This window comes from Lampetra fluviatilis, chromosome 26 (assembly GCF_964198595.1).
Source record: "Lampetra fluviatilis chromosome 26, kcLamFluv1.1, whole genome shotgun sequence".
NCBI lineage: Eukaryota > Metazoa > Chordata > Hyperoartia > Petromyzontiformes > Petromyzontidae > Lampetra > Lampetra fluviatilis.
The window spans coordinates 1737658-1758198 of NC_136300.1; the positions used below are offsets into that span (position 1 = coordinate 1737658).

The window sequence follows — 20541 nt, forward strand, 5'->3', positions numbered from 1 at the left end:
TACAATATCAATTTCGTTTAAGAAGGCCCGGTGCTTAATATATTCCATAAACAGTGCAGACAGGCCTTACAAAACAAACTCAACATCAGGTCGGCAATGTTTTTTTTTAGCATCTCATTCTCACCGCCCGCTCATGTTTCGTGTTTATAGCGACGTGCAGAACACAGTTACACGTGTAGACGAATACAGTGCACTTTTTAAGGCTCAGATGCAGTTAAATTAAAACAAAAAAACATCTGGTACACGGCTCCATCTTCACCTTTAGTCAGATCATAATGCCTACGCCTCGTGCCGTGCTTTTGCCGGCACCGTCGATGATTGAAAAATGCTCCCATATCACATCTGGCGCCACGAACGCTGCCGCACTATTACGCCAAGATTTATGTTTCAACTGCACCAGATTAAATCATGTTTATGATGTGCCGGGGAGGGACACCATATGTACCGCCAGGGCTGAGGCTTTTGTGAGCACAAGAAACTCACTTGTTTCCCATCTGTGACAAGATCTGTTGCCAGGTTTCCAGGCTGTTGGGTGGTGTCTCATGTGGTTGGTAGATGATGCCACCATGAAATATCCACAAAATTCAATAAGCTGAGCATGCAATGTATATTGCCTTCTGAATAAATGATAAGATGCAAACTTGCCTCGTTAATTTATTATTGTTGAAGTACAACTTTGACGACAGATTACAAAGTAAGACAATACAAATATAAATATTTTAATATATTCTAGCCCAAGCGCCATTAGGTACAACGATCTAAATTGCATTAAATTATATTCATGTTAAGCCTTTAAGAAAATTCCAACATCTAACCTTCTTTGAAGTTATTCTATAAAGACCAGTGCCAAGAAAAAAAAAACCTTTCATAAAAGTTAATTTAATAAAATAGTTTAACCCATCTGGACCTGCTTGAAGTAAAATCTGGACCTGGCAGAAGTAACGTGGGGACTTTGTTCGCAGTCTCACACGAAACGTGCTGCCTCTGAACTTAACACCTCAGGTATTAATATGGAAAATAAGATTAGAAAAGAATATTACAAGATTATCTTTGATTTTTATTGATAAATCACAACTTTGCGCCATTTCCAAGGTGCCTGGAATGGATCATGGAATATAGCCCTTTTCCAAATGTAATGCCGGGCCCAGAACAATGCATCCTTTTCTTGTCATTTCAAATTAGATGGAAATGTATGCAAGCAGTCGTATCTTTTTTTCGCGCTAACAATGGCTGATTGCCGTATGTATTCTGCCAGCCCCATGGGCTAACGAATGAGGTCAGACAGCTCTCGCAGCGAGCGGCTGAGGCAGCGCTACGGCGAGGCGTTCCGTCCGCGTACATCTGGATCCATCATTATCGCAGCCTCTCAGCGGGGACCAAGCTACATCAAGCCCTTGCGCTTTCCTCCCCTCGAGCCTGTATCCATCATTTTCATCCTCCCACAGCAGGACACGCGTCGAGCGGCCGCGGCAGCGCGGACCTGAGCTGGACATGTTTATTACCTGCGCGCGTACGCGCTGGCTGGCTGGGCTGGCTGGCTGGGCTGGCTGGCTGGCTGCACCACCCCGCAATCGGCGGTGCTCACCGCTTGACGCCGAAATGCGCACGCGATGCATCGTGTTGGCGACGGGTGGAGGAGAGCGACCAATTGCGAATATGCGATGCTGCGACCCACCTCGGCCGCTATCTTTCCACGGTGTGGTGTTGTTGTTGTTGTTGCTGCTGCGTTTGTTAATTAGACACGTTGCTTAAAATAAGTTATTAATACATACGAATTGTTATATTTGCGTGTGTGTGTGTGGACATTTTCCCTCCGCCAGCACTGTCTGATAAGGTTTAAGGTGCTGAAACGTGAGAGGTTGGAGTATATTATTCCATAAAAATTCAAAACATGAAAACCAGTACATCATTTATCAATATATAACAGGAAAAGACGTCACTATCTCGGCAGCACGGCAAGATTAACTGTGCAGAGGGGTTAAGCTTGAAGCCGTCACAGACCCAGAAACGAAAGAGACAATGCTGCGGGTTCATTTCGGCTGCGACAAAGTGAACAGAGGTCGCTTTATTTGGAGTGTGGTTCTACGACTGTCAAATGCTTCGCTTGGTGTGCTCATCCCCGGAGACCCCGCAGTCTCTCAGCGCCTGAGTAAACGGGCCGCGTTCAACCGTCAAATACGTTCAACCTTGGAGCAATCTGAGACTCACGCCTGGAGAACTGCACTGTCAGTGCCGTGTTACGGCTGGTGTATTCCCCGTCCACTGAGTGCATTGCAAATTTAACACGCGTGCAATATTTAACATGTCTAAAGACTTCTCTTTTTTTTCTTCTCTCTCTCGCGATGTTTCCCCTGGGTCATTTGACTCCTCGTGCAAACTTTGCTCAAGTGCCCACGTGCGCGCACGCTTACAATATTGAACCAACAAATCTTTGTTACACTCGAGCGAACGTAAGACGATTGTGCTCAAGAATTCTGTATTGTTGATTCTACGATACCTGACCCGTCGGAAAAAAAAGCCTGACAATTTAAGATTCAAGGTGTCAACATAAAAAAAATAAGAAAGAAAAAAGTTCAAACGCTGTTTTTTTCTCATTTTAATGATTGCGCAAAGGATGTTCTAATCTATCGATCTAATAATTAGGACAAGCTTTGAAAACCCATTTGTTTGCACTCCCCTAGTACAAGTAAGGTTTAATATATAAAATACACAAATGACGTGCTTACTCAAACTGTGGTGCATGCACATGCAGAATGTAAAATGGGGCCGAATTAACGCTCCCAGGTTTAGCAAGGGCTGGTGTTGAAAAGGTCAGAAGTGTCGAGAGGCCTAGCAATGCTTCTTAAACAATGATAGAAGTAGGTGCATCACAAAAGAAAAACCTTCCTGACATAACATTGAGAAAGCTTGGGTTTCCTCCACGGTAAAAGGGCACTCACAAACCCCCTTGACGGGTACTCGCATGATCGTGGGCCGAGACAGCCACCGAGGATTAAGAGATGGGATTATCAGCAACTGCCGTTAATTTCATTCGAGATTTGAAGTTTTTCGCGACTGCAAGGATCCATATGCCGTTAATTTCACAATCTGTAACACTTGCACTGTATTTTGGAGCACGGATTATACGAAAAAATATGGATAGTTGACCATAAAATTACAATAGATGTGGGTAAATGGTATGGACTGTAAATGTACGATGAATAGAACATCCCATCACAATTATACCGTTATCTTCCACTGCACAGTTTCTAAGACCAACGCGTAATGCTTTCACAACGGATCCATGATCAAAACGCATTTTCGAACAAGTATATGATATTTGTAAGGAAAACCGATTGTAATTACCATACATATTCTTAAGCTTATCAAAATAAATGCCCTAAAATTTGATTTTAAGGAAAACAAACTGACCCAAATTGGACACCAAACTTTAGCACTGAAACAATATAAAAAATATATTCTCACAAAGCACTTGCATTTGTCCTGTAATTTTAATCATGGGCAAGGTGGTCACAATATTTATACAATGTTGAACTTCTCATCCACATAACCATCATTCATGAATTTACAGAAGCACAGCAAACGACATGGCACATGCATCACAAATAATCTGAGGTAGTTAATCCCAAAAAAAAATAGCTATCGCTAACATTTTTTTTTAAGAAAACTGAAACAAAACAATAAATTATAGTGCAATAGTTCGTCCCTAAAGAGGCATGCGGCAAAAATTATACGCAGTGTGCAACGTGGAATTTACTGCACTGGAACACAAGTTGCATTGAAGGCACATACTGCCATTCACACCGCGAGCAACTCCCAGGGGTAGCTGTTTGCATGTTGGATTTAATGCGAAAACAACAAAAACACAAGTGTAGGCAGCTATGATGTCAAACTCCATACAGGGGTGGTTGCCTTACAAACCTGTTACTGATTAAGTGTGCATAAAAGACAATAGTTTTTCAAGGCATCATTTATTATGGCTGTCCTCAATTTGGACAGACACGTACACAGATCCAAAATGTGCTTTGTCTATTTCCTTTTCCTAGACGTACATCAGAAGATGTACAAGTAGTAGCAAAAAAATTATGTAAAAAGACACTTAATTGAATATGCTCCATAAACATACCTCATTCCCATTGACAGCTATTATTATACTAACACCTTGTCATAGACACAAGGTAAGGGCTAGCAACGTTCATTTGTTCAAATTTTTATACTATTTACAGTAAGAGAAAATATATTATATTTTTTTGCACATTGTAAATATACCAGCAGACATCACTTTACTTGTGTGTGCAAGCATAAATTAGCAAAGGGCACCAAATGTTAGAAACTCCATTTCTCAAAATACACTCCTGCCACCTTTTTATTCCCCAACGAGGAAAAAGGAAAATTCTATCTGTTTGATGAGCAATGGCATTGCTGCTCGAATAAATCGCTTAGTGCCACGCTTTGGTATAATTGTCCAAATATAAAGGAAGTCTGCTTGAAATTATACCAGGGAGGGAAAGAAAGAAGACTGTGTGTTTATTGGCTCACGGTTGTTTTTGCTATCGAGCAAGATGGCTTTTTATTTGCTGCCAAGGTATTAGCAAAGCAATCGGCCAGGGAAAAATAACAATGAAAACACCTCTACATTTGTTTGCAAGGAAATAAAACGTGATAAATAAAAGCACTCTTCTTACTCATGCTACCATCAGTTTCTCCTGAGAATTGTGTCTCAAACGTTTGGCGCCCTAATTTCTACTGGCCCATCCATCAACTGTAGGACAAGGGAAATGAAGGTTAAATGCCTCTTGCAAAACCACCACGTTATTTTATTATTAATATTTAAAAAATTAGTGCAACTGCAATAATTCAGATAATACATAATGCTACATTTACTTCACATGAGTACGAAATGAGTTACAATTTACGGGTCGCTGTTGTATCGCCACTGTGTTCCCATGTCACAAATAGTTCTAACAATTTTTGTTGCATGAGTTTTTAAACAGGTCAACTTGCTTCGTAAGAACGCTGGAGATTCACAGAAAACATTGAGTGTTATCGCAGGTACAAAGAAAGTCAAGACACAAGATATATTTGTTTCTTTAGTGTCAATGTGAAGACATGAAATAATAAACCTAAAATAAACCTAAAAAAACAATGTTGCTTTTGCAAAGCAAAATGTGTTCATCTGTATGAAAAAAATTTATTTACAAAAATATTCTTTGGAATGAACAGAAAAGCAGTCTTGAGAAATAATTTACATTATCCATCAATGGTTTCATAAATATATAGTATATAAAAAAAATCTAAATATATGCTCACATCCCACTTCCACAAAATCTCTTTAAATAGGCGCTATAATGGCTATTAAAGGGACACAATTGCCCTTGCAAACACTGTAACGTCACTGACAACACAATTAAGCGGAAGGCTGTCACTTCTTTTTAGATGTGGCCAATGCATACTTTGAGCATTGTGCATAATGAGAATAACACATAGAAGGAACTTTCGTACCAAAATTAAACAGCAGTTAAATTCACAATAAATAACCGTAAATTGTTTCTCTTTTTTGTCATTTCAAAATTATTTACAAACACAACGGTAGAAAAAGCTTATTAACGAACGATGGCAATGGCACGCTCATTTTGTTTAGAGGATTCCCATTTGCATTAATCAATGTGTTTTTTTTTATGCTGATAAGGCTCTCTTCTGGTAGTGTTGATCATCTAACACCGTGCGTGACAATATTAAATGGGCGGCGTGTTGTTCGCACAACACTATTAACACGTGCTCATTTTTAGCAAGAAGAAACACATTTTAGCCGCACGCCTCGTGACGTAGACAACGGCCTTCGTTAGCGCGGAAGCTTTACACCTCAGCCGCTAGAAAATGTCGTTGACCACAGAAGACAGGTCCATGTTTCCCACGTCGTCGTTGTCTTGCTCCTGCCCCTCTGCGCTCTCGTGTTCACTACTCCCTGTCCTGTCGAGCGAACCTTCTGCAGTCGGCAGAGTGAACGGGTACGAGAGTCAGCGGTGAATAATAATAACATCCAAAACCAATTTTAAGCCTTTGTGATAAAAGCGACCCCCTTAATAAAAGGCAGCCGATGTTCATGATTTGTGCAGGAAATTGAATACTGTTATTAAAATAGAGTGGAGGAAAATGTTAGTTCAAAAAGGTAAGAGTCCTTCATAAGTCATCGTCAGTTAGTCTTCTCAGCTTTCTTGAGAATATTTGAAGCCCCTGAAGTAGATTATATACAATTTCCAATTCATATATAGAATGGGAATTACTGCAACACTGTTCATGTTATGAACGAGGTTCATATCATTGACGATAAAAGTGATTACAAACAATAATCAAAACTATAATAGCAATTACATTTTCAATTAGGTCAGTGTTCATAACTGCCAAATGTTCACAACAGCTTTTCAACATGTGTGCAAAGCAACAGAGCATCTAATCAAATGTAAACTATATTTTTTTTTAATAAAGGAAATAGATATTTCAAATAAACATCCACACTGCCTGGCTTACAACTGGCAGGCAAACCTCGATAACATCAATGATTAGCATGAAAGACATGTTTATATATAATTTCACCTGAGCATCAAAGCATTTGAAATTGTTCCAAGGCAGTTAGGAAACCTGGAGCCCCCGCACCCCCACCCTTTAAAGCTTCCACTTTGCCCTGCATTGGACTGAGCCGATACAATCTGGGGGTGGACTTTATCATCACTGAACATACACGGTTTATTCTCCCTCGAAATTGTAACACGCCACTTAAAATAAACGGGAGGCCCAAAAAAAACAGACCTCGGTCAACAATGAAACTCACTTAACCTCATAAGAATATTACATTTCAATGAAACAACAGAGGCAGTGTACTTCAGGCAGATAAATGTATACATTTCATACTCGTGTTACAGTTTTTTAAGGCCAATTTTAATTTTTTTTTTTAAGCGGTAACATTGGCTAAAAATGCAACTTGTGTGTGCGACCACCCGCACATTTCTGGCACTGTACCATTAATCAGTTACCCTTCCAGTTTTATTTTATTTTACTTGAATGGGTACTGGGTGCTTGTAAAAAACAGCTATGCGCTCAACTCTCTGACTGACATTACTAGAATCAAGTCAGACCTGCTGCTCAATGCCACACGTGAACAAGTGAGAAGCACACGGAAATATACAACACTCGTATTATATTGACTTCTAGGCCCGACTGTTGCCCAATGGTTTCTGGGCCGCATGTTAAGAAAACTCATCATAAAAGTTATCAACGTTAAAACATTTTCAGTGAGTTTTTGTGAGGGCAATTGAGATAGATTAAACTAAATAGCTAAATATGCTAAATCCCATTGCAAAAAAAGTGTTATCTGAAACCAAATCAAACTGGATTTGAAAACCCTAATAGCCATGGAGTTTTCATCAAGTACTCACGGGAAATCTCGTGTGCCCTCTTTATGTGGATCTTCATGTTGCCCTTCTGAGAGAAAGCCATGTCGCAGTACTGGCATTTGTAGGGCTTTTCTCCAGTGTGCTTCTTCATGTGGATTTGAAGAGCATTTGTCTGATTGAAAGCCTTATCGCACACCTGGCAAATGTACGGCCGTTCACCTGTGACGCATGTAAAAAAGAAAAGTTCATACTTCCAACACATTTTAAACAAGGTCATGCACATGCATCGCTTCGGTAATGCTTTCCAAGGTGCGTTTGTCCTCGGAAGTATTTAATTCGCGCATGACGCGTGATATTACGAGATGATGTCGAAACAAAATGATGTCATCAGGAGGGGAGGGGGTGAACTCCTCCTCGGCCGTTACGAGGGAAACGCCACGTCGAATATTGCATCATCTTCGAGCGTTATGGTTCACCTCAATTTTAAACAGTGAAACAGGCAGACGGACAGAGCTATTGCGCTCATGGCGACGAGCTAAGCTGTCAAGTGTAAGAATCGTGTTTTTCTAACGTACGTTTGCAACCCACCTGTGTGAATACGGTTGTGCCTTTGCAGTTGGCTGGGTTTGGCGAATGACTTATCGCAGTGGTCACACTTGTAGAGGCGTGGCTTCTGCCGAGAGGCAGAGGATCCCGGCTCGTGTGTCTGCATGTGCTCCTGCCGAGGGGGACAGCAGCAACAAGGAAGTGTTTACACGCGCCACACTGCCAGGACACGTGACTGGAGTGTAATATCCCTGGGATGCGTTTTCAAGTTGTACCGCGAGTTATTCGGAATGATGCCCAATATTGATCCTCACGTGTTTCGGAGTTTCTCAAAAAAGCTCTGAGTGCGTGAAGAAAAACGTCAAGACGTCATGCTGAACGATCCGAAAACACATCGGATAGCTACTCGGTAGTATTCATGCAATATCCTGCTTGACATTTGTTACTGGGCTTTAATCCACTACCTCGCCTGGTATACAGGAGGTTGTGGGTTCAATCCCAACCCTGACGCCTGTATATTTAGAGTTTGCATGTTCTTTTCGTGGTCGCGTGGATTTTTCTTTGGGTCCTCCGGTTTTTACCTCCATTTAAAAATATGGGCTGAGATAATTATTTGGCTGCGATAAATTTGCGCATAAGTCACTTTGTTATCATTTGTGGCCAGGTTGCTTCTGAAAAATAGCTATATACCTCAGTGGAGCCTTACCTGGTAAAATAAAACAAATGTTTAGTATTTTAAATAGTCCAAGCATCTGCTTGTGCCGTGCTTCAAAACAAATGTGGAACTCATGGTAGCTATGGCACTACCCACATCCCGGCCCTGTACCTTGAGGTGGGTGGCCCTCTTGAAGCTTTTGCTGCACAAAGAGCAAGTGTGCAAGCGGTCCTCCCCATGCACCAATCGCAGGTGCTGACGCAAGAGCATTGGCGAGGTGCAGGGCTGGTGGCACTCGGGGCATACGATGGGTGGCTCCTCTTCGTCTTCCTCCTCCTCCTCCTCGATTGGGCTCTCGTCCGTCAGGCTCATGCAGCCCTCGCCCATCTGTGGAGATTGGAAACATCGAGGCCATCACATACTTGAACGCAATCAACGTGAAGGCTCGCAGATTCTGTGCACAAAAAGCGCTTAGTGCCTTTAAACATACAGATTGAGATTATTATAATCGCACCTACGATTAGCAGGGTTGGCTACGTGCGGCGGTGCGAAAGAAGTTCAACATACATCATTTTAATGACAGATTCTGATACACGCGCAATTTGATACACACATCGATAATCTAACACTTTATACAAATCGATCAGCTGGTTAACTAGGAAGCGAACAAAAGCTGACGTACTCAGCGTTACATTGAATGCTTCACGAAATAAAACATAGAATTCAATCAGCGGTATGAATTTAGTTTGCAAGATCGTGCAATTTGGTCAAATTAAAGGAATGCGGATGAGACAATTGTAGAGATAAATAAAAGTCACCTGGAAGGTGGTAACATCTCCGTCCGTGGTCCCACTCGTGTGGCTCACTAGAATCATCTGCTGGCTCGTTCCAGCCTCCTGGCCCGGGAGGTTTGGCTCACCCAAGACTGACGGAAACGGTTGCTCCTGTACATGCACAGAAGGCATTAGATTCTGCTGCCATTATCGTATTGAGACAGGCCAAAGTATTTCCAGAGCCAGTATTCGTTTTTGACCGAAATGGAACAAGTGAATCATAGGAAAAGCATTCGTGCAATACAAATTATTATTCACAGCAAGATATATACATACTTGCTGGTTCATGTGGATCAAAGGCTAACGTATAAGGATTCTTCACAATGCATGCATTATATAAAATATACACTTTTGAATTATAAATGCATATGAGATATTGGGGGGGGCTATGGAGTAGAAGTTGCACAGAAACATAAATCGGCTTTATAAAGTCATATTTAAACAAAGGTTAAGAAGCAAGTCTCAGTAAAAGAAAACAAGTAGAGTGGTATATACAAGTTGAATTGCTTAAATTGTTCCAGCAGACAGGATGGCATGCAAAAGGATAAAGTCAATAAAGTTTCCACTGAAATAAAGAAACGAGACGTGCCAGGGGTGTGCAAGCATGTGTACGAGGTCGGGACACAATTTGCTAGATGCAGCATTGTTAGCATCAATAGATGGGCACACCAAGCGTGTGGAGTAGTAGAAGAAGGTTTCTGGAGTCACGGTACTCAAAAAAAAAATAGACGAGGCTGAGATTCAACGAAGAAACGTGAATTGAACAGGAGCCCAGTGTCAGGGCTGGAATAGAGAGTGAGGGAGAGGAGGAGGAGAGGGTCAGGGGTAAGGGTTTAGTCCTTTGCACCTTTATAAAGGCAGTCAAGGGTGACTACCAAATTAGTATTCTCTGCAGTAGAGGACAGCATGAGCATTATGAACACCTCTCCTGGACAATTAACCCTTTGGGCACTGTTGTGTGGACTGGCAGGAGGAATTAAAAGATCTCATGACTGGTTGTAGAAAAGTGCGAAAATGAAATTACTATGGCTGGAGAAGTAACTTCTTGGTGAGATGTTTTCTTATATTTAATTTGTTTACATATTAAGTCAAAATCCCCACCACCATAAAAAGAGAGTGTTTGTGGTTTTCCCGGGCAACTAAGTAGCTGGTGATAAACAGGTAAACATGGCACAACCTTGTTTTTGCATTTTAAAACGAGCACAGTCCTTTAACAACTTGTTACCTAACGTTTATAAACAATTGTGATCGACTGATGTCAATTCTATTGATGTAATAAATGCACGAGAAATGTGACATTTGGCAAAAATGTAGTTTGTGGTTTTCACTGGAAATATCCAAAAATAAAAATTTTGTTCTTAAAAACCCTGCTCAAAATTAGAGGCAGACATCTGAGCGTCTTTTTTTTTACTGAGGCCCATGATGGTTTACTTTTGAAGATTTTCAATGGCGATGAATCCAAATATGATGGCAGATCTTAAAATCCAACAACAATGGCGCCAGCGTCAACATAAAGCAGTATATTGCTTTAAAAAACACTCTGCACTAAAAATGCTAAAATATATCAACTCCATCATCATCATCGTAAGCTCCGATTAGCACAATTGTGGCTACATAGTGCGCAAAAAAAGCTCAACATGCATACATCAGCGAACCGAGTAATTCGCCTCGTGCGGAGTGCGACGCCAACGCCAATAAAAAGCGAGCAAAGGCTGATGCCGGTTAGTTGTTATATTCATTCATCACGCAGAGTCAGCCAAGGACCGTTGCACTAAACGTGCGACCTCTTGCGACAGCATTCGCATCAACTGGTCGAGTACAGTCTGTCCCGCTATAACGTGGTGGTAGTTGCGTTCCTGAAGAAAACCGTGTTATGTAAAAATCACATTATAATAAATAATATAGGGGGTAAAGCACAGTCCGCGATAACACGTGAGATGCGTATGCAGGCTGAACAAAGACTGAGGCGCGTGGGTAGCATCTAGAAGCATCTAGAAGCATCCAGCAGCATCCCGCCTTGTGCGACGATGACGCTACGCCAAGGCAGCCGTACAACCGCTTATTCCTACTCTTGCGACGTAGTTCCATTCACTCAATCACGTTATATATCCATTTCGCGTCTGCGTTATAAAAAAAATGTGTTCCCCGATACATTCATCGCGTTAAATCCACTCCGTTATGAAAACTACGCGGCGTTACAGGAGAACAGACTGATTTGTTTGATCCACGTCTCAAGAGGTGGGGGGAGACAACCACGGAGGGTGGCGTCATTCCTTTGAGGGTCGCGGGAGACTTCGAACATCGACCGACAACCCAAGTTGCGCAATTTGCTGCAGGAGTTTACGCATAAAAGATGGGCCGACGTGTCCACAAAGTGACAGCCGTCCTCACTCGGAACGAAACTCTCAATCGCTAGGAGACTGTTTGCAGATGCAGCAGTGACATATCTGACCAAGTCCGAACCATCGGATGTATAATAATTTATGTTCCGGTGGGGTAGCTACGAGGCAACGCATTCCCTCCACAGCTCCCACCTGAGATGTGATGTTAAGCGTGACAGATTCCATGCCATGGGGGACCATTGTCTGGGCCTCGGCGATGGTGAGGGTCACGGTCTCGCCGCTGACCCCGGCCCCGGACATCGCGCTCATGGGTAACGTCAAGCTGCCCTGTGACAGGCTTGGCTCGCTAGTTGTTAGGCCTGTATGGGAGAATATGAAATAATTAAATGCAACAAACGGTTCATGGTCAAACCACAACCGTCATCGGTGCAAGCGGTGAATACACGCAACGCGTTTTTTCGTACCGTTTCGTATATGTTATCTCCAGGAAGGCAGATATTAATACTTCTATATACAGAATTCATGGTGTTTACAAATGCACTACTCATCAATGTATTATTTGTATGCTTCAGCATAGTCTATAATACTCCAATGATGTCATTTGTGTGCCTTAAAAGTCCTTGTTTATGTAACTCCATTATTATTTCATTCAGGTAGTAGACACAAACATTACAAATACATTTTGCGGCATATATATATTTTAAATAGTCATGGCAAAAAATATAATTTATTGGAAAATACAATTTCTGCACACAGTATTTATACTTTCACATCACCGTACACAGCAAATTGACAATATTTAAGTGTAAATGTTTGAACAGAAATAAGTCGAACCTGTGTCAGCATGGCTTCCATCGGCATTATTCTGTTGCTGCAGCAGCTCTTGTCCTGGAATTTAATAATTTGATAAATTATTTCGCTGGAAAAGTGTGCTCGTTATTTATTAGCTCCATAAATTTCAGACCAGTAGTCACTTTGAACACGTAGTTCTGTACCATTATTATGAGACTTGGTGTACTTGTGACCTGACTTTTAAGAGTAAAATTACAACTAAGCAAAATTCATGTGAACTCACTCACCTGATATAGTAAGAGTAATGGACTGAGGTGTTGAAGTGGATGAGAGCGTCTGGTTGGCCAAGGTTAATGTAATCTCATGTTGACCGGAGCTGGAAGTCATTAAAGGCTGGGAAGAGATGACCTGAGATAGCTCTTGGGAACCTGCATGAGGACATTTTTTTTTTTTTAAACAAAAATACAAGGTATGCAAGAAAACAAATGTTAAGCCCTTGTATAAAAAAATGAAATAATTATGTATAAATACCAAGAGGCTTTGTCGAGATGTAATGACAAATCGATGCATCAATTAAAGTCTATTCATTCGGGTAAGGAACAATTAGTTTGATTTGTATATTTTGTAAGTAATTTGTTGGTGTGACTCCTGCAAGCAATGCAGGTGATATATATGTATACCTGTAAAAATAAAATGGTTTATAGAGGTGGCTTGGTAAGAGTGCTCAGCTGACACCCCTGAGGTCCTGGGTTCGATTCCAGGGAGTCACCCATGATTAAACTGGCTTCTGAAGTGCAGTGAATTGGTGGCCTTAGACCGTTCACCAATGACTGCACAAAATAACCCATCATATAAAATGTGGTTTCGCACTTAATTTTCTGATATTCCGGCTCTGAAAATTAAAAACATCAGTTTGACTGTCATGCGACGAAGTGCTCTTCAGCAGGGTGTGTAGGGAATCTACTGCCTTCTTTATGTGATCTCAGAAGCAGTTCTGTGATATATATATTCTTGTGGATGCTTCCCCAGCATTGGGGCCGGAGGTCACACTCCTGCATGAGTTCCAAATGTATTTTATTTCTCATGACGCGATGCCGACGTCACACGCAGGATTCAATTGGGAACAAACAAAACGTGAAGAAAAAAAATCTCACGATTCTTGAATCGAATCGCAAACGAGAATCGTGACAATTCATCCAATCGCGAGGCATCGTCGATACTGCTGCTGCATTGTCAACGGAGCCGAAATGGAAAAAAAAAATCTAAAATCAAATTTGCAAAGCCGATTACCCACCTCCATGGCTGGCAGTGGTCAGCACAGAGGCCTGTTGGCACAGCGACCCCAGGGTGACCGCTCCCGAATTGGACACCGAGCACATGGGCTGCAGCACCACGCTTGCGGCAGACACCGCTCCGTCCACCGGCTGGAGCATCATGCCGCTGGTGGACGAAGCCGGCTGAAGCACCATGTTGGGTACGAGGGAGCCGTCGCTGTGGTGCAGCAGGATGCTCTGGGTCAAGCCCGCCGACGACACGGACACCCCGCCCCCACCGCCTGCCGCCGCGTCTGCCGCCTGCTGCAGTGTGATACCCGGGGCCATAGTGCCGTCTGCTTGCTGAAGGCCGCCGGATTGCTGCACCAGCGTGGCTGCTGGGTCACTTGAAAGATGTTGCTGAAGCAAGCTGTTCTGTTGCAGGGTGTGCTGAAGTAGGCTGGGATCAATCTGATGATGCAGATTACCCAAGGGAATAATAAAGGTACACACATAAGCAAATACAATTAAATGTATTTATTTATACACACACGCACACAAAAAACCCCATCAAAACAAAAATAAATTACCGACTAATACAATATGGAAATGTACCGGAATAAAGCATTTGTTGTTAATAAACATGCGAGCAGACAATTTACTATTGTACGGTGTTATTTTTAATTACCTGCAATGTGATGTTATTGATGGTGTTTGGGTCCAAGCCTGAAATCTGCACATTCTGTGCCACCAGATTTGCAGCGCTGAGCTGGAGCTGTATCCCCTCGAGAGACTGCAGCGTGGCCAGTCCAGAGTCTGACAGCGACACCGTGAAGTCTCCTCCTGTAAAGCCAAAGCATTTAAGCAATCTGACCAACTCACCATTCATACAACAAATGCATCAACGTCCTCTCATCACAACAACCCACAAATCACCCAGAGCAAATTGAGCCGCTTCGTTGAGCTATCAATTGTGTGGCCAGTTCGCTTCAGTAAAAGTGCTGTATAGCTCAGTGGGCCTTACCAGGTAAAATAAAAAAAAAGATGAAATTCCACACGTTAACTTTCTTAAGCATTTAAAGGGCTCCGCAAAATAAAATACAGCTTTACACTTGTATAACTTACATTAAAAACTGCCTTCTCAAAATAAAAGCAGCTTTGACTTACCAGAGATTGAGGCTGGAAGAAGGGCTTGGCCAACGATACCGCTAGACTGCAGCACACTGGGCTCAAACTGCGCTGTGAGCACACCGCCATTAGTAATAAAGACGCTGTGATCCCCGGGTGGGGAGAGCATGCTGACGGGCTGAAGGCTCTCAGAATTCTGTCGCAGAGAAGGTCCTTTGCGTGGCCTCTGTTTCCCACCACCGCTGCAAGCACAGAAGATCAAATTGTCTCCACTGGGATCTAAGCGAATAATTATTACAGCTGTATTACTAAGAAACTGTCAATATTCCTAAATGGCCAAAGCACTTAATTTGCTGTCCAAATCTTACATTTGGGAATGAATATATATGTCACGGTGATTTGTAATTTTCAACATTCATGAAGGGAGAGACCGTATGTTCACCTGATGCCGATAACCACCCCCGAGGGCTTGAAGTGAGACTGGATGTGGCTCTTGCGATGGCCCGAGGTGCGGAATCGCTGCTCACAGTGCGGGCACTTGAAGGGCTTGGCCCCAGTGTGAAGCCGCATGTGCACCTTAAGGCTGCCCTTGGTGGAGAACGGGGAATTGCAAATGTGGCATTTGAAGTGCTTCTGGCCTGGAGTGAAGAAAGACGAAAGCAAACAAGCTTTACTGCCATATACATTGGTCGCAAAGGCTTACCCAAAGCTGATATTTCTGAAATGCATTCAAATAATTTACCAAGAAATAAGGAATTTCTGCATTACACTACCTCTGAGCAGGGCGAACTAAATGTGTTTCATCTTGTATAAAAGCACTCTAGTGGCAGTTAAGGAAAAATCGTAGCATGCTTTTTCAAGTGATTTGCAGAACACTGTCAACTTTTATCAACGCCTGGACAGAAAGCCATCCAGTGTCTGCTTACTCTCTCCTAAGGGAGCACTTAACGCTGTACAGGTATATCTGTATTCATGTCCAACTTGAATTCCAATGGGTTTGAAATCTGCCATTTTAGATTTGAAGCAATATGTAAAATGACAGCAGACACAGAAAAGAGAAAGGGGAAAAAACACTAACGACAATTTTATTCCATCTTTGCGCATTTTAAATACCAGTGCGATCTAGCAAATGAAACTAGAAACATTACATTTTTTTTATTAGCCATATACCTTGCTGCACATCAGACAACATGACGCATATAACTGTTAACTTCTTTGCCTGAACTGCTTTATTTGTTTTGAGGCAATCACTTTTTCATTTGTGACCATTTCTGCGATTAACTGACTGTTTCCACGATTAACACGTTTTAGGATCCCACTATACAAATCCCATGGCTGATTTGGTTTTAATTCCATCATTAATCTTGTTTTAATTTATTCTAGATCAAAGGTAATTTCTGCTCCAATGTGTACCCTACTACAAGCAAGACAAGTTTTCTCAATTACCGAAGTGGAAATTAATAAGAAAAGAAAAGCACACTTTGTCAAAGAGACATATAATTGCATGCAAAGCATTAAAGTAAAATATCTGTCTCTCTGATGTATATGTATGATGCTTAATTGCTAAGTTATGAAAAAAAGTAAATCTTTATATACCCCCTAACTGAATACTTGCCTAATAAGAGCCATCTTCCTATGCAGCCAATTTACAATTCATTTAGGAGGATTTTTACGAATGAAAACATTTACACTAAAACAACCAATCATTTTTTATTCTCACACAATGTAAACGTGTTTATTTTTCTGTTTGACTGGCATAATTTGAATGATCATTCAAGTTGCAGCATATCATTTTCTAGTTGAGTTACATGAAACAGTGACATAATGAGAAAGCAACCGCACAGTTTGAAAAAAAAATACGCCTTTAGCCCTACATTTCTGCTGTTATTACATATCAAATTTAAACACTTAATAGGGTACATCTCAATTAACTTTTAATATATTAGTAATTAAGAAGGAACATCTGTCATCACAGGAACACTTATAACCACGATAGGAATACAGATAATGACATGCAGTGCTGTTATATTGCTTACAATTCCTACCTGTGTGGGTTTTCACATGACAGTCCAACGTTGACTTCACAGTGAAAGATTTTCCACATTCGTCACATTTGTATGGCTTCTCACCCGTGTGTATTCTCAGATGCCTGCGCCAAAAAAACACAATTCAAGGTATTACTTATAGTATCATCACAGGTTCACGTAAACTATTTGCCTGATAGCACAAAACGTACATAAAATATAGACCTTTCGAAAACGCATGTCTTACATCTGTGATTAAAATAACTGCGAATATGTATGAACATTAACATGACTAAGAGGAAGAAACCTTGCATCACACGCCTCTGATAAGGCCTTCAATCAATTATGAAATGTTGGCCCATCGGCTGAAGATGATGATCCATTTTTATTTAAATAAGCTGAAACTTAATGGATTATACTTTTTGTATTTTCATATTGGAACCAGTTAAAACGAGACGCAAAGAAAACCCAATAAATCACCGCCGATGGGTGCCAGCACATTCGCTCTATCTGCTAGCACCACGATGACAAATTCACACGAGGACTGACGTGACTTATAGCCACTGGGTCGGTGCTAATTTTTTTTTATTTTAACGTGGAAGGGAAATAGCAGGAACAGGAATGGGGTCCAATGGTGGCAAGTGTTACCTGACGAGGTCACTGGGCTTCTTGAAGCTCTTGGGGCAAAAGCTGCACTTGTTGGGGTGTCGCGGCTCGTCGTCCAGCTCCTCCTGGCGGTCCTTCATCTCGCTGACGCGGTTGCGCTCGGCCGCCGACTGCACTAGCAGCTTCTCGGAGACGGAGGCGGCCTCCGCGGGGCCCGACTGGGCCAGCACAGCCGTCTCTTCCTGGGACAGCGTGAGGATGCCAGGCCGCGAGCGCCGCGCCGCCGCCATGCGGTCCGCCTCCCCCTCCTCGCCTTCGTCGTCTGCAGTGGAAATTCAGTCAGCGTCGTTCGTTTCATTTTCAGTCGTAGTCTCGTCATCGTCAGTCTAGTCATCGGCGCAGTCTAGTCTGACATCCAGGGTTTAATATGGTCTCAAATTGCACAGAGTAGTTATCTTAGTCTGGCTGACTCAAGCAGGCAAAGATTTAATCAAACACTCTATCAAATGTTGATGTACAATGTAATCCCCCCACACCTTTATATTATCAGGTCAGCCAATCAGTGAAATCTGTAAATCTCTTTAGAAATGTTTTTTAGTCAAATACCACATGACGGGTATTGCAGTATCTAAAAATATTAATGATCTTAGTCCGTGTGTCTTCATTCGGATGAGTTCAATTTGTCTCGTCAGTCATGCTTAAAAAGGGAGTTTTGGTGGATAGTCGTAGTAATCGTCACACTTGATGATTTTCACTTATTCTTAATCGTCATTGACGAAGATAAAAACACACACACTTAATTGATGGACATTTACCGTCACTAATTACGTGAACAAAATTAACACCGGTCATCTGAGCACAGACGACGCCCGAGACAACAGCGCCACGATTTAAGAAAAAAAAAACAAATATGGCCGTTTTAAAAATTTATGCCTTTCCTTAATTAAGATATAAATTTCGAGTGGTCACCTCTGCATTGACTCGCAATCTACATAATTTATCATTACAACATAATCTTTAGTCATGCACACAAAAACACTTTACAACTGATGTAGGCATATAAGTCATTAGGATAGCAATTGTTTCATTTAGAATGACCAATCTTCTGGCACGGCAATATATTACTTTTGCTTTTTAAAGGGTACACCGGCGCACCGAGGCATCTCGAAGCACAGCGGTTGAAAATGCCATGAATTAAACTTTCCATGCAAGTCTAAACAAATGCACTCAGCAAAGTTATTTTTTTGCCCCATGCCACCGCGTGCATCCAACTAATGCATCACAGGCGAGGTTGTGCATCGAGTCCTTGAAAAAATATTTCCAGCGCATAGGGGAAGACTTTAACGAGCAGCAACAACAAAAAGGTAGGGGAAGCGTTGAGGTAATATCGTGACGAACCCGCGTCGGCATCACCGTGCTCCTGGTGAGTGCGCATGTGCTTCCTGCAGTGGAGGGAAGTGCGGAAACTCTCCTCGCAGAACGGACACTTAAAGGGATGCATGCTGGTGTGCATCACCATGTGCCGTGTTAGGCTGCCATTTGTGGTAAATGTGGCGTCGCACAGGTCACACTTGTACGCCTTCTCCCCTGCCAACAAAAAAAAACACCTTCGCTAAAATATTTATTCGCCACTTTATTGAATGTCGTTTTGGCTGCGAACTTTGTATGTATAAATGGCTTCGCGACTTTTCCAAGGATTCGAGTTTAATACGAATGTAAATGTCAGAAATGTGCTTCGCAATCTTTGTTACGTATTAAGCATTCTTTTTATTTGTCCGTGGATAGCATTATCCAAATAAATGAAAAGCCAAATTTATACCAGTTATGCATGTTCATCAGGCAAGCCCTAAAGTCAATGTATTTAATAAATGAACCTACATTTTTTTTACTTAAAACTGCATTTGACAACTGCTTTATCAATTAATTATAACACCAAAATAAAGTTTATTCACCCAATTTATGTAATGAGAAGTACATTTTTTACTTTCCTATCAGGAATAACCGTTTAATTTCAAAAGCATAATTGGATGTTGCATAGAAGCTATTGAAACTGGTCACCTGCTGGTGCTTTTAATGTGTTCTTTCCATACAAATCTGCAGTTTCACCACTTGTGAATCCCCTATATGCTCTGTGTGCCTCATAGGTAATTTCCACAAAGTACATGGTGGTAAGTACTGCATTAGTTAGAGTTAATTAGTGTTACACTTAGAGAGAGTAATCTGAGATCTGGGGTTTATAGTTACAAGCAAATCTAATCAGCGCAATTACACACTGTGAGGGGGTCTGGCTTAAATAACCCTTTATGGAGAGCACAGGCTCAAGAGAGCCTGCATATCTGAGATGTGTGCAGTTATGCTGCTGACAGATTCAAACAGTCATGCCTCTAACATGTAACCGCACAAGGAAAATTACAACAGTGTACTTGTGATTTGCATCAGAGGACAGGCAGCAAAACACATGACGTACCTAAGCTGACCGGCATTTTAAAAGGCCTCCTTTTTTAGGCCACACAGTCCACAGACTGCATATCTGAGATGTGTGCAGTTATGCTGCTGACAGATTCAAACAGTCATGCCTCTAACATCTAACCGCACAAGGAAAATTACAACAGTGTACTTGTGATTTGCATCAGAGGACAGGCAGCAAAACGCATGACGTACCTAAGCTGACCGGCATTTTAAAAGGCCTCCTTTTGTAGGCCACACAGTCCACAGACTGAAACCCCTAGGTGGCATCAGCAGAATAAATTTTCGTCTTAGAATTTTCAAACATGTCATATTTTGAACATATTCCTTATTTAATAAAATGTGCTATCTTCACAAGCAAAAATACAAGAGGCAGAAATAATGTTTTTTTTTTGCTTTGGCTGCAAGATTGATTTAGTGCATATAATTGAATTTTATAACAAATAATACGTAGCAAAAAAAACCTGCACTTAAGGAACACTTGCATGTAAGCATTTCTGAAATG

General features: G+C 41.7%; 1 protein-coding gene across 7 annotated transcripts in view; it reads right to left on the reverse strand.

Moving 5' to 3' along the window:
• Positions 1-3509: 3509 nt before the first annotated feature.
• ZNF236 (zinc finger protein 236) overlaps positions 3510-20541 on the reverse strand; it is a 47620-nt gene continuing 30588 nt past the window's right edge. For 5 of the 7 annotated variants that reach the window (XM_078868497.1, XM_078868499.1, XM_078868495.1 and 2 more), the window contains exons 19-33: positions 18969-19157; positions 17613-17892; positions 16977-17089; positions 15383-15578; positions 14980-15182; positions 14501-14655; positions 13854-14283; positions 12847-12987; positions 12602-12655; positions 11960-12126; positions 9411-9536; positions 8764-8979; positions 7980-8109; positions 7434-7610; positions 3510-5986 (exon numbers count right to left, since the gene is read on the reverse strand). In XM_078868497.1, coding sequence (XP_078724623.1) covers positions 5871-5986; positions 7434-7610; positions 7980-8109; positions 8764-8979; positions 9411-9536; positions 11960-12126; positions 12602-12655; positions 12847-12987; positions 13854-14283; positions 14501-14655; positions 14980-15182; positions 15383-15578; positions 16977-17089; positions 17613-17892; positions 18969-19157 — 2693 coding nt within the window. In that variant the 3' untranslated portion in view covers positions 3510-5870. Of the gene's footprint in view, positions 5987-7433; positions 7611-7979; positions 8110-8763; positions 8980-9410; positions 9537-9556; positions 11282-11959; positions 12127-12601; positions 12656-12846; positions 12988-13853; positions 14284-14500; positions 14656-14979; positions 15183-15382; positions 15579-16976; positions 17090-17612; positions 17893-18968; positions 19158-20541 lie in introns of those variants that run through there. The other 2 variants (XM_078868498.1, XM_078868502.1) reach the window with 2 other exon arrangements.